We start from the raw sequence: 13323 nt of genomic DNA on the forward strand, positions 1-13323 counted from the left end.
ATATATATATATATATATATATATATATATATATATATATATATATATATATATATATATATATATATATATATATACGACAGTAAGAGTACTATATCCCTACACACTGTATCTGGTGTGAAACAGGGTATAAATATACTGCAGTAAGAGTACTATCTTGATTTGTAGAACAAAGGACAAAAATCTAAAATGATGATCTAAATGATAATGATGATGATGATGATGATGATGATGATGATAAGGACGTCTAGAAGCGATGTGGTATGAGGTAGCACAAGCTAACAAACGACACGTATAGAGGGAAGATGTGGTGTGTTTAGAGCATAATGTACACACTACACTACACACTTGCGGTCAAGTCACAAAAAGCCTTCAGAGACTTCCAGTTGTCACAGTGAGATACTGCAGAGACCGAGACACCAGTGGCATGTCTGTGGCTGCAGAGGAAATACTTTAACTAACTGATTTTAAACATCTTCTGTCTCTGAGAAGAGATCATCTTGGTTTGATCATGAAGTACGTGCCACCGTTCATGAAGCATTGTGTTTTAATTGTGCTTTTATGTATTTTATTATTGATGATCTTGATGTGTATTCTAGTTTATTGGTTCCTTCCTTTATCTATACTTTGATCTGTGTACTGTGAGCTTTAATAGTGTGATCCCTCCTCTCTCGACAACACATCACGTGACAGAGTTCAGAATGAACATAAACATCATTCAGACAAGTAACAATGAAGGAAACGCCGACTTCTTGACTTTTATTTTGAAGGTCGACTCTCCAATTATCCGGTTTGATGAGAGGTGACCTAATGTAATTCGGCTCTCCGCTGACGTCACGCGGTTCTCGCATGGAAACACGTTGAGCAGAGGGGAATATGACGTCATGATGGGATGTGTGGAAACTCTGAGCTGCAGCTGTTCACAATGAATACACCAAGAAGACCCGGGAGCTGAGCAGCGCCCTCTAGTGGCTCAATCCCTGCAGCACAGAGAGTCAAAGCCTCATGAAGCTTCTTGAAGGTTCTATTAAAACTAAATTCATCAGTAGTTTCAAATTCCTCCAGCAGGTGGAGATGTTTCTCTATATTCTATAGTCAGTTTAAGTGTGTTAGCATAGAAGTGATTAAACACACACACACACACACACACACACACACACACGCACACAGTGTCCTACTGTACAGACTCAGGTGTCCCTTCAGGTAACCCATCATCATGCCTCTGGCTGCTGAATAGGGCCGCCACACTAGGTGTTTAGCTTCACCTGTAGATCCTCTCACCTGTATCTTCCATGGCCTTGTCTCTCTGCAGGTGACCTTTGCTCTACATGTTTCATGACCCTGTTCTTATCGCTGAACCAACACAGCCTATCTGTCTCATCTGTGACCGCAGACACACCTGGGCAGGTGTCCAGGTGTGTCAGCAGGGCGGGGCTTCATACCTGCAGGTCAGAGATCCTGCTGTAAAGATCTTTTTCCAAGCTCCTCGTTGGTGCATTCGTAGTCGTCGTGGTGTTGGTTCAGTGCTCGTCCTCTGAGTCTCTTTGGACGTCACCGGTGTTTTTGGCAGCGGAGCTCTGAATGTTCGGACTCTGCAGTGTCCTCAAACGCCCCACAGAGGAGGTCCAGAGGGCGGCTCAGGATGAAGCGAGGGCTTGACTGTAACTCACTTCAGCATCGGGACAAAAAGACAGAACTTTGATCCAATTGAAAATATAGCCAGCACAGTTTTAGTGGTTACATGTCCAGGTGTGTGTGACATACATCATGTATGAAATATTATATATATATATTTATATATATTCATCTCAACAGAAAGTGTTTGTTTTTCCTTGGATTTTGTGAACCAATCACAACTTCCCTCAGCCCACTGGATACCTCTGCCGGTTCTCGTGGATCTCTATGAGGTTCTCGTGCTCGTTGGGTTGGTTTTTTGATGTTCTAGTGATGATAAGACATTGAATTGGTTACTGAGGAGGTTACAGAGGGTCTATGTGAGGTTGTAAAGGTCAGTCGCTTGATCTTTTAGCTTCCCATGGGTTCTCTATGAGGTTCTAATTGACACTAATGAGATTATAGGGGTCAAAGTGATCTATTAGGAGGTTCTAAAAGGTCATTCAATGGATCGATTAGCTTTTTTGTGGGTTCTCCAGAAGGTTCTAGTGGACAATGAGGAGGTTACAGAGGTATTTTTGGAGCTCCTTCTTTTTGTTTGAGGATAATTAAGAAGTTTCTGAAAGTATTTTAGAAGGTTCCTTTGATCATTAAAAAGACCCTAATGGTCCTTCAGGATGTTCTAGAGTCACTCGGGAAGCTTCATTTGGTCATTCAAGAATTCCTTGTATTTTTTCAGGACGTTCTTGTGGTGAATAATCAACCTGCTTAAGGACGTTCTAGTGTTCATTTAAGAGGTTCCTGTGGTAATGGATGAGGTTCTAGGTGGTTCCTTGGGCCTTCAAGAGATCATAGTTCTGTTTTAGGAGGTGAAACGGAGTGAGGCAACATCTTTTGTCTTGTACAGTTTCATACAGTTGGAAAAGAAAAGAGGAACCCTAAAAGAACCCGTCTGGTAAAGTGAGATGTGGGACAGGAAGGTGGACTCTGAGGGTCAGAGGTCACCGGGATGACGATGGAGAATCTTCCTCTCGTTGCCCTCCAGCAGAGAGCGCGACGCGAGAACCCGCCAGCTGTTTCACAACCGCCGCCTCGGCTTCTAGACAAGATAAAAATACACTCTGACGATCAGATAAAGAGACGCTGAGCTGAGAGGGAGGACAAGAGCGATGGAGAAGCTCCCGACCATCAGCTCCTCACTCAGAGGCCCTCTGAGGGGGGCAGGACCAGACCACATGCTGGTCAGTGTGTGTGAACACATGACAGTCAGTGTGAACGAGTGAGTGGGACACTGTGATGTGAACTGAAGGCCGAGGTAGAACACACACTGCTGCTGGTGGAACTGGTCCCAGTGCCGCAACTGGAGCTGAACCAGCAGCCTCAGAGGTGTTTCCTAGGAATGAAGGGCCGGGGCGGCGGCAGGTGAGGAGCTGGAACCCAGACACAGCTCTCTCTCTCTCTCTCTCTGTCGGGTGTGATTGTTTTAACCTGCCTGACGAACGGGGCAGGTGGAGCTGGGAGAGGAAGAGCGCTCTGAACGCCAGAAATGTGACACAACGAAAGAGAAAACTCAGGATCACAAGTGAGAAAAAGAAGAAAAGAAATACATACTTTATTTCTTTTCTTCTTTATCTCACTTGTACACTAACACTGCAGCTTGTACTTGTACAGTAATGCTGCAGCTGGTACTTGTACACTAACACTGCAGCTTGTACAGTAACACTGCAGCTTGTACTTGTACACTCTGCAGCTTGTACTTGTACAGTAATACTGCAACTTGTACTTGTACACTAACACTTGTACCTGTACAGCTTGTACTTGTACACTGACACTGCAGCTTGTACTTGTACACTAACACTGCAGCTTGTACAGTAACACTGCAGCTTGTACTTGTACACACTGTAGCTTGTACTTGTACAGTAATACTGCAGTCCAACAGTAGTAGTAAGTATGCTGACGCTTAGCTCCACATCTCAAACAGCTGGGACTTGAACCCTCGACTCTAGATTGTGTGGATCTGAGTCTCCGTGGGTTCGGCGCTCAGAGGGGGTCGTCACCTCCCCCCCACATCCTGCTCGGCCAATCAGAGAGCGGCCCAACTGGGTGAAGGGTGGCGCTCGCTGCTGTTGCTCAACCCGCCCTGAAGACGCCGTCCATCCAACACACGCGCTGCCTCGTGTCAGAGTGTGTGTGTGTGTGTGTGTGTGTGTGTGTGTGTGTGTGTGTGTGTGTGTTCCCCTGGAGGAGAAATATTAAACTCTGCTGATGCAACGACCAGCAGAGTTTCTGCAGCTCCATCATGACTGACAGACACATATATGAAGACTGACCACCGGGGGGCGAATCCTCTGGTTGTATAGAAGTCTATATAAATAACTCTACTTCTCTCTTCCCTCAGTAAACATTGTAAACATGAGTTTTTGTCTCAATCTCTAGTTTCAAGTCTTCTTCAATACAGCATGATGTTCATTTAGTACATTATGGTCCATTAGAGTCAAAAAGACCATGAAGCAATGGACGCTTTAGGGGCGGGGCTACAAGGTGACTGACAGTATCACTCCTCAGTCCAAGATCCAGGCTTTAGGATCCAGGCTTGAGTCTTCAGGGTCCTGGACATCGTTCTCACTGATAGCGGTTTAAGGCGCTCAGACGAGCACCAGCTGGGTAAAGGAGGCGTTCAGGGACCTCCTCCCGTAGACGGTTCAGTCTGCCAAACTAGTTGTGACACGGTTTGTGGGTACAAAGGTCAGACGAGCGACGTCGCTGCAGATAAGAAGCTGAGATCAGTTTTATCTCCTGGAAGCTTGGATTTAAGTTAGTGAGCTAAATGAGCAACAAAGTCCTGCAGACAGAGAATTAACACCTGGACACAAGAATACCTGAACTCCTGAAGACAAGAACACCTGAACACAAGAACACCTGAACTCCTGAAGACAAGAACACAAGAATACCTGAACACAAGAACACCTGAAAACAAGAATACCTGAAGACAAGAACACCTAAACAAAGGGATAATGAAGTTTCATTATACAAATAAAAAGACAAGAACTGACCGTCAGCAGGGTGGTGCGTTCACTGACAGTGAATTAATGTCTGTGAGCCAATCAGAGCGCAGGATCAGCTTCACCCAGTCCGGTCTTCGTGTCTCTGTAGAGGACGCTACTTGGACGTCAGCCACACACACACACACACACACACACACACACACACACGCGCGCTGAGGTAACATTTAGCCTCCACTACTGAATTTGTCAGTGTTGCTCAAAAGGTTCCCCCAAGACCATCAGACCCCGACCCACTGTGATGAGGTGAAACAGCTGCAACACACACATGATGTAGGATGGAGGGGTCCAGAGGGGTCTACAGGGTCTACATGGGTCTAAAGGGGTCCAGAGGAGGCTACAGGGGTCAAAAAGGGGGTTCAGGGGTCCAGTCAGAAGTCTGTAAGCGACTGCTAGGACAAACACATCCAGTCAGGGGTCAAGAGGGGTTCAGAGTAGTCTAATGCTAACATCTCACCTGAGAACTGCTAATGTTAGCAGATGTATAGTCATACCACCCTGCATAGGTCTAACCCCAGAGAGAGAGAGAGAGAAAGAGTTGATTTTCATGTTTGAAGTTTTAAACGTTTTCATTTCATCTGGAGAGGAAGAGAGGGCAAAGCATTGTGGGAAAAGTGTTTCTTCTTCTTGTTGACGCGTTTGGAATGAAGGAAAACAAACACTTGTCTTTTCTACTGAATTTTAATTTACAATGCACGTTACCCAGGTTCCTGGTATAAAAAGCTGAGCCCAGAGAAATGCTGCCCAGCAACATTCAGACAGAAACACCACGTCATGCAGACTCATGCTGGAGGCGTAGAAAACACACGCTAGAAAAGTGAAAAACATGATGCTGAGCAGCCCACGGCGTTCCCACAACGTTCCCGAAACGAGCCCACGACGTTCCCGAATTGAGTTCACAACGTTCCCACGAGATTCCCAAAACGAGTTCACAACGTTCCCACTAAGCTCACGATGTTCCCGAAAAGAGTTTGCGACGTTCCCACAACGAGTTCATGACGTTCCCACAACGTTTTACCAATGTTCCCACAAACAGCTGATCATTTGACTATTAAATATTGATATTATCCTAATGAAGCATCAGACCTTACTTCTTCCCTGGATGTTATAGAACGTTATTAGAACATTATAAAATGTTATAGAACGTTGGTAAAACATTGGACATTGAAGAATGTTATTAGAACATTGTAGAACATTGTGAAATGTTGTAGAACGTGAGAACATTGTAGAATGTTGTTAAAACATTGTCAAAATGTTGTAGAACGTTATTATAACATTGTACAACAGTGTTAGAACGTTGTTAGAACGTTGTTAGAACACTGTAGAATGTTGTTGAAATATTTTGAAACGTAAAATGTTTTGAAACGTTAGAACATTGCGGAACGTTGAGCAACATTATAAAACGTTCTTAGAACGTTGTGCTGATCGGCACGTTGAGCAACATTGTGGAACGTTGAGCAACATTGTGGAACGTTGAGCAACATTGTGGAACGTTGTGCTGAGCGACAGGACTCACATCATTATAAGCCCCGCCCCCTCTGCTGGTGAGGGCGGAGTCATGTGACTCTTCATGTTTATCTTCAGGACGAAACACAGGAAGTCAATCAATCAACAACATGTTATTATTCATGTTCCCACTAATAACTACAAGATGAATCACCTTATCAATTCATTCTGATTGATCAGATCTCCTCATATCTCTGAGTGTTCAGCTGGAGAATGAATTATTGATCTATAATCAATACTGATCAATATTGAACATAGATCAGTATTGATCATGAACGTTCCTCAGGGATCAATAACGAGGATCAGCTGTGGAGGCGTGTCCTCTGCATGAATACGTTAAAACAAAGGGACCTCTTTGGAGAACCACACATTAAGAACACACTTGTACAAAAAGAAGAACCATTGGGTTCCACCCAGCCGGCGTTCCTCTGATCGATCCATCGATCATCAATCAACACCGTGTTTAAAACCTTTGGTTCGCTGGATCAGAGTTCACCTTTCCACATTTACTGAAATCAATAAATTATATGAAGAAGATCTAAACGTTTAAAGTCACCCTGGAGGATTGTGGGTAATCTTCCGTCAGAAGGGGATCGAACACAAAGTGATGAATAAGAGCGTGAGGAAGATGCGACAGAAAATACGCCCGCCGCTCCTCTTAAGAACGTCCGAGGCCCCGCCCACAGGGCCCGGGGGGCGGGGCTTGTGGGCGGGGTTTCTGTGCGGAACGTCTGAAGGGCCTAAGAGCGGGGCTTTAGACGGGTTGTCGGACAGGTTGTGGGCGTGCTCCGGCAACAGACCACGCCCACAGCCCCGCCCCCAGGACCCTGTTGTGGCCATGGGGGCGGGGCCAGCGGGCATCTCAGGCCTTGGGAGCAGGGCCTGAGGGCGGGCCGTCCGCCAGGTTGTGGGCGTGCTCCAGGAACAGGTCCTTCAGCACACTCAGCTCCTTGCTCAGCAGCTTGATCTTGGCCTCCAGCCGCTCGTTTTCCTCCTTCAGCTCGTTGACGCGCTGCTGCGTGTCGGCCGCCTTCTGCTTGCTGCGCATGCGGCTCTTCTTCACCGCCAGGTTGTTGCGCTCACGACGCTGCCGGTACTCGTCGCTGTCCTTCTCCGCTGAGGGCTTCTTCATGCTGCCGGAGGGCGGGGCCAGAAGTGGAGGCGGTGCCAGAGGAAGAGGCGGGGCCAGAAGAAGAGGTGGGTGAGGCAGGTGTGGTCGGTTTTGCCTGCAGAGGCCGGCTCAGTGGGCGGCGCCTCCTTCAGGTGCTGATGTCGGAGTATCCTCAGGTGAGAACCAGGAAGTAAACTATCCCTCAACTAGGAGAGGACACACACACACACAGTTATTAATACACACATCAGTTATTGATCAAGAGACAGATTCAAATAACGGTTCCTTCTAAAATAAATCTGTTTCTTTAAATATTCCTGCAGTCTCAGCTGACCTGAATTCATCAATCAGAATGCTGCTCCTAAACATCATCCTCATCTTCCTTCTCCTGAACCTCTTCCTCCTCCTGTTCCTCAGTCACAACGTGTTACTCTATCGAGTCCTGACTCTTAATCTCAGAGCCCAACCTACAAATGGCTGTCGTGACGTCACGTCTCCTGTGACGTAGTTCTCATAAGGATTCCGTGCGCCTCCCTAAGTGACATTAAATGGCTCCACGTGCTCACTACTCTCTGCTCAATTAGCAGCAACCCGCTCTGATTGGTCCACGCGTTGCTATGCAGCCAGTCAGCTGGGTGCGCCGGGGGAAAGCGGTCCGGGTGGAAACAAGCAGGTTGCCTGCTGTTGCATCATCATCAACGGCGGCTCCCTTTGTGCCCAGAGAGAGAGAGAGAGAGAGAGAGAGAGAGAGAGAAAGAAAGGGGGAGAGAATGTGAGAGAGAGGGGGAGAGAGGGAGAGAGCGGAGGAGGGGGGGGGGGGAATCCGGAGTCACGGGGAGGAGGAGAAGGAGAAGAAGTAACCTCCCCTTTAAGACACTTAAATAATGTCGGCTAAACTCATTAACTGACAACCAGCGTAAATTCAAAGCACTTTTAAGAACTTTGACATGACTGGAAGCAGCAACATCTAACCTCTGACGTGTCCCCTAGCCCCTGTCTCCTAGCCCATGTCCCCTAGTCCCCTAGTCCCTAGTTCCCATGCTAGCTCGTTAGCTCGTTAGCTCCCGAGCCTCTAGAAGTCACAACTCGCTCCCCGTCGGCCCCACAAACCGTTAAAAACAGGGTTTACCTTCGCGGGCAGGCGGAGGACGCGACCATGCGTCACAGCAGAGGACGTTAACGTAGAAAACGAGTTTTATTCCGTCTGAGTTTCAGCTCGCACTGTTTTTGTTTGGAACATGGAGAGGAACGCGATTGCGAAATCTCTTTTACCATGTAGGGTAATACGCGGTTTCGCCCAATCAGAGATCGAAGGGCGGCAGCGGGGCGAGTGATTGGCCAATCGCGAACGAGAACGCGTGAGGGTGATGCAATGCGCCCTGGAATTGACGTCTAGTTCAACCAATGGGAGTCGTCTGTATTCTGTTGGTTTTGTTTATGTAATCTGAGGACTGTCATGAAGGCATGACGACACCTAATCACACCGAAACTCCTAATTATACACTATATGTGTAGTACTATTATATGTGTAGTACTACAATGTGTATAGGACTAATTATACACTATATGTGTAGTACTACTATATGTATAAGACTAATTATACACTATATGTGTAGACTTACTATAAGTGTATTAATATATGTGTAGGAATAATTTTACGCTATATGTGTAATACTATTATATGTGTAGTACTACTATATGTGTAGTACTACTATATGTGTAGTATTACTATATGTATAGGATTAATTATACACTATATGTGTAGTACTAATATATGAATAGGCTTAATTATACACTATATGTGTAGTACTACTATATGTGTAGTATTACTATATGTATAGGATTAATTATACACTATATGTGTAGTACTACTATATGAATAGGCTTAATTATACATTATATGTGTAGTACTACTATATGTGTAGGACTAATTATACATTATATGTGTAGTACTATTATATGTGTAGTACTATTATATGCGTAGTAATAGTGTATGTGTAGTACTCCTATGTGTTTAGGACTAATTAAATACTATATGTGTAGTACTACTATAGGTGTAGTACTTTATGTGTAGGACTAATTATACACTATATGTGTAGTATTACTATATGTGTAGTACTACTATATATAGAGGACTAATTAGACATTATATGTGTAGTACTACTATTTGTATAGTACTGACTGGCCGTGGCAATTGAATTGAACTAACTCATCGATAGCACTATTTATATACTCCATTTGTGGAGTACTATTATGTATAGTACTAGTCATACAATCCATATGTATAGTGCTACCACAAGTATAGTACTACATATACACTACCATAAATATAGTACTACCAAATGTATAGTACCACATATACACTACCATAAATATAGTACTACTATAGTACTACCATATGTAGGGCAATAAGGGGTAATATGGTACTATTCTCTCTCTAGTGGGGTAATATGGTACTATGATCTCTCAAGTGGGGTAATATGGTACTATGATCTGTGTAGTGGGGTAATATGGTACTATACTCTCCTAGTGGGGTAATATGGTACTATACTCTCTCTAGTGGGGTATTATGGTACTATTCTCTCTCTAGTGGGGTAATATGGTACTAAGGATTTTACCATACTAAAGATATGGTAAAATAGGACCATGAGCTCTCTAGTGAAGTAACATGGTACTATGATCTCTCTAGTGGGCTAAAATGGTACTATGAACTCTCTAGTGGGATAATATGGTACTATGAGCTCACAGAATGTGATCTCAATGACCCTTAGAACCTTCTCAAGGGCCTCTATACCACTCAAGCACCCATAGAACCTTCTCAATGCCCCGTATAGCCAACTGAAGGACCCACTAGAGCCTTCTCAAGCAACCCTAGAACTGTCTCAAATGACTGTAGATCCTTCTCAAGCTTACATAGAACCCTATCAAACACCCCTTACACCTTCTCAAGCACCCCTAGAACCTTCTGAAGCACCTCACAGCCTTCTCAAAAACACACTAGAGGACCCTTGTAACTTTCTCAAGCACCCTTGGAATCTTTTCAAGGAGCCACATAACCTTCTCAAGCACCCGTTAAACCTTCTCAAGAACCCCTAGAACTCACTTAAAGAACCTTAAAACCTTGACCCATTTGATGACCCATAAAACATTCTCAAGCACCCCAAGAATCATCTCTAAGGCCAATATAACCTTCTCAAGAACTCATAGAACCTTCTCAAGGACCCATAAAACAGTCTCAAATTCCATAAAATCTTCTTAAGCACCCCAAGAACCTTCTCAAGGACACTTTGAATCGTCTACAGGGCCCATGTAACCTTCTCAAGCACTCCTAGAACATTCTCAAGGACCCATAAAACTTTCTCAAAGGCCCGTGAAACCTTCTCAAGCACCCCAAGAACCTTCTTGAGGACCCATTGAATCGTTTCTAGGGCCCATAAAACCTTCTTGGACACCAATGGGACATTCTCAAGGACCCCTGAAACCATCTCATGCACGCCCATAACCGTCTAAAGATTTTCACCAGTCCTGACGAGCTTTCAAAATTTGGTGAGTTTTGGAGTATGACAAATCCTTCAAAAAGCAGTTCAAAGTTCTAAAGTAAAAATCTGAATAGTAAGAAGAAACCTAACTGTTTCATTAGGGTCCTTAATACCGGAACTGAGACCCTCATTGAGACCCTAATAAATAAACAGTCTCAGTGAGTCTCATTAAAACTTTATTCTAGTCCGCCCAAACCCTGTGGTGTGAGTGAGTGCCTGTGTGTGTATGTGTGTGTGTGTGTGTGTGTGTGTGTGTGTGTGTGTGTGTGTGTGTGTGTGTGTGTGTGTGCGTGCGTGCGTGCGTTTCCGCCCCTCCTCTGCCTCCTATATAAGCGCAGTCTGACAGCTCCCGGTTCACAGCAGCAGGACTCTTCTGGTCGCGCTCCTCTCTGCTCCAGCATCAGAGGTAAAAACAGGTATTTTCTCGCCTAACTTTGGTGCACGTCTGCCGACTCAGAGCCCCCCCACCCCCTCTCACACGAGAACCCGACGTGAAACCCGACCTTGCCCCAAACTGGATTCCCGGAGCTCGTCGCCATGCGCGCCCGGGTTTAGATCCCCCATGGAGCTCTCGAACCTGTACGAGGTCGCGCCCCGGCCCCTGATGAGCAGCCTGACCCACGGCCAGCAGCCCTCCTCCGGCTACAGAGAGCCGGCGGACCTGGGCGGGGAGATCGGGGACAGCGAGACCTCGATAGACCTGAGCGCCTACATCGACCCGGCGGCTTTCAACGACGACTTCCTGGCAGACCTGTTCCACCACAGCGCGCGGCAGGACAAGCACAAGCTCCTGAACGGGGACTACGAGTCCGGCGCGTGCGCCGCGGGGGCCACGCAGCACTACGCGGGCCACTACCTGGAGTCCAAGCCGGAGCCGGTCTACGAGCACAACCCGCAGCGCCTCCGGCCGGTGGCCATCAAGCAGGAGCGGGACGACGAGGACCTGAACCCGGGTCTGCCTCCCACCTACCACCACCCGCACTCCCAGCAGTACTCCCAGCATTCCCAGCAGCAGCACCTCCAGTACCAGATCGCGCACTGCGCGCAGACCACCATGCTCTTGCAGCCGGGCCACCCGACCCCCCCTCCGACCCCGGTGCCCAGTCCGCACCAGCACCACGCGCACCACCAGCACCACCACGTGCACGCGCACCCGAAGCTGCTGGAGCACCGGGGCGGGAAGTCCAAGAAGAGCGTGGACAAGAACAGCGCGGAGTACCGGCTGCGGCGCGAGCGCAACAACGTGGCGGTGCGCAAGAGCCGCGACAAGGCCAAGCTGCGCAACGTGGAGACGCAGCACAAAGTGCTGGAGCTCTGCGGGGACAACGAGCGGCTGCGCCGGCGCGTGGAGCATCTGAGCCGCGAGCTAGACGCGCTAAGGGGGGTCTTCCGCCAGCGGCCCGACGGGGGCTTCCAGCCGCCGGGCAGCTGAGAGCGCGCGGGACCAGAGCCGGACCAGTGCGCTGCTGGATTACCACTATCGGCTCTGCCGGTCTCTGGGGATCGGGTCAATGTGGACCAGGTTTCTGGGGACCAGGTTTCTGAGGACCAGGTCAATAGGGACCAGGTCTCTGAGGACCAGGAGCAGTGGAACCAAAAAGAGAAATAAACAGTTTTGATAATAAACATAAACTTTGTGGTCACGAGGACGGACGAGGAGGTGGGCGCGTCTCCCTCTGCTAATTGGCTGATCGGATCACGTGGTCAGACTGCTGGACTAAAGACCGCTGTGTGTGTTTGTGTGTGTGCGAATGTGTGTGTAAGAGAGAGGCCTCAAGCCTCTTCATCCTGGTCTTCATCACTTTAACCTCTTCATCCTGGTCTTCATCACGTCAGCCTCTTCATCCTGTCTCAGAGGGTCGATTTATAGCAGCAGTGATGAGGATGAGGATGAAGATGATGCTTCTTCATCTCAGAAACGAGGTTTCTTTTCTCTCTAAAAGTCAACATGTTGTTTCTGTGTGAACCAGAATGATAATCCTCTAGACCTGCTCTAGAAGAGAAGAGACGACACACACACACACAAATATACATACATGTACACACACATATACACAAATGGTGCCTTCTGCTACACACACACACACACACACACACACACACACACACACACAAATATACACATGGTGCCTTCCAATCTCAAATGACCTCTGACCTCCTGCCGATCTCTTGTCTCCATTGAGGAAGACGATGGTAGAGGAGGAAGAGGATGTTGAACGTGTTTGTCTCAAAGTTTTTGTGTCAGTTGTAAAATATGTCTTTATACATAAATATATGTATATGTATATAAAATATCAGAAATCTGAATTATTATAATAAAAGAGCTTCTTTTATCACATTCTGCTTCCTGTTTGTTCCTTCATAAAGATATTATTATATTATTTATGTTATTCATAACTTTATCATCTGAATTATCCGATCCGTATAGCTATGTATCACTGTATGTTATATAGCTGTACATAGCTATATAATACACAGCTATATGTTATAT

General features: G+C 46.5%; 2 protein-coding genes across 2 annotated transcripts; one reads left to right on the top strand and one right to left on the bottom strand.

Moving 5' to 3' along the window:
- Positions 1 to 5356: 5356 nt before the first annotated feature.
- On the bottom strand, positions 5357 to 8587 carry cebpg (CCAAT enhancer binding protein gamma). Its single transcript, XM_068581205.1, has 2 exons — positions 8423 to 8587; positions 5357 to 7499 (listed from the first exon to the last, which is right to left on the bottom strand). The coding sequence occupies exon 2, from the start codon at positions 7312 to 7314 to the stop codon at positions 7045 to 7047; it is 270 nt and encodes an 89-aa protein (XP_068437306.1). The 5' UTR covers positions 7315 to 7499; positions 8423 to 8587; the 3' UTR covers positions 5357 to 7044.
- A 2616-nt stretch (positions 8588 to 11203) lies between these two features.
- Positions 11204 to 13098, top strand: cebpa (CCAAT enhancer binding protein alpha). Its single transcript, XM_068588463.1, has one exon. It carries the CDS (start codon positions 11395 to 11397, stop codon positions 12262 to 12264), a length of 870 nt encoding a protein of 289 aa, XP_068444564.1. The 5' UTR covers positions 11204 to 11394; the 3' UTR covers positions 12265 to 13098.
- The last annotated feature ends 225 nt before the right edge of the window (positions 13099 to 13323 follow it).

Source organism: Clinocottus analis, unplaced genomic scaffold (assembly GCF_023055335.1).
Source record: "Clinocottus analis isolate CAN_PGR_092001 unplaced genomic scaffold, fCliAna1.0.p SCAF_10, whole genome shotgun sequence".
In the NCBI taxonomy this organism is placed as follows: Eukaryota; Metazoa; Chordata; class Actinopteri; order Perciformes; family Cottidae; genus Clinocottus; species Clinocottus analis.

Coding starts and splice junctions, on each gene's coding strand:
- cebpg (XM_068581205.1), bottom strand. CDS start 7,314: ATGAAGAAGCCCTCAGCGGAGAAGGACAGCGACGAGTACCGGCAGCGT.
- cebpa (XM_068588463.1), top strand. CDS start 11,395: ATGGAGCTCTCGAACCTGTACGAGGTCGCGCCCCGGCCCCTGATGAGC.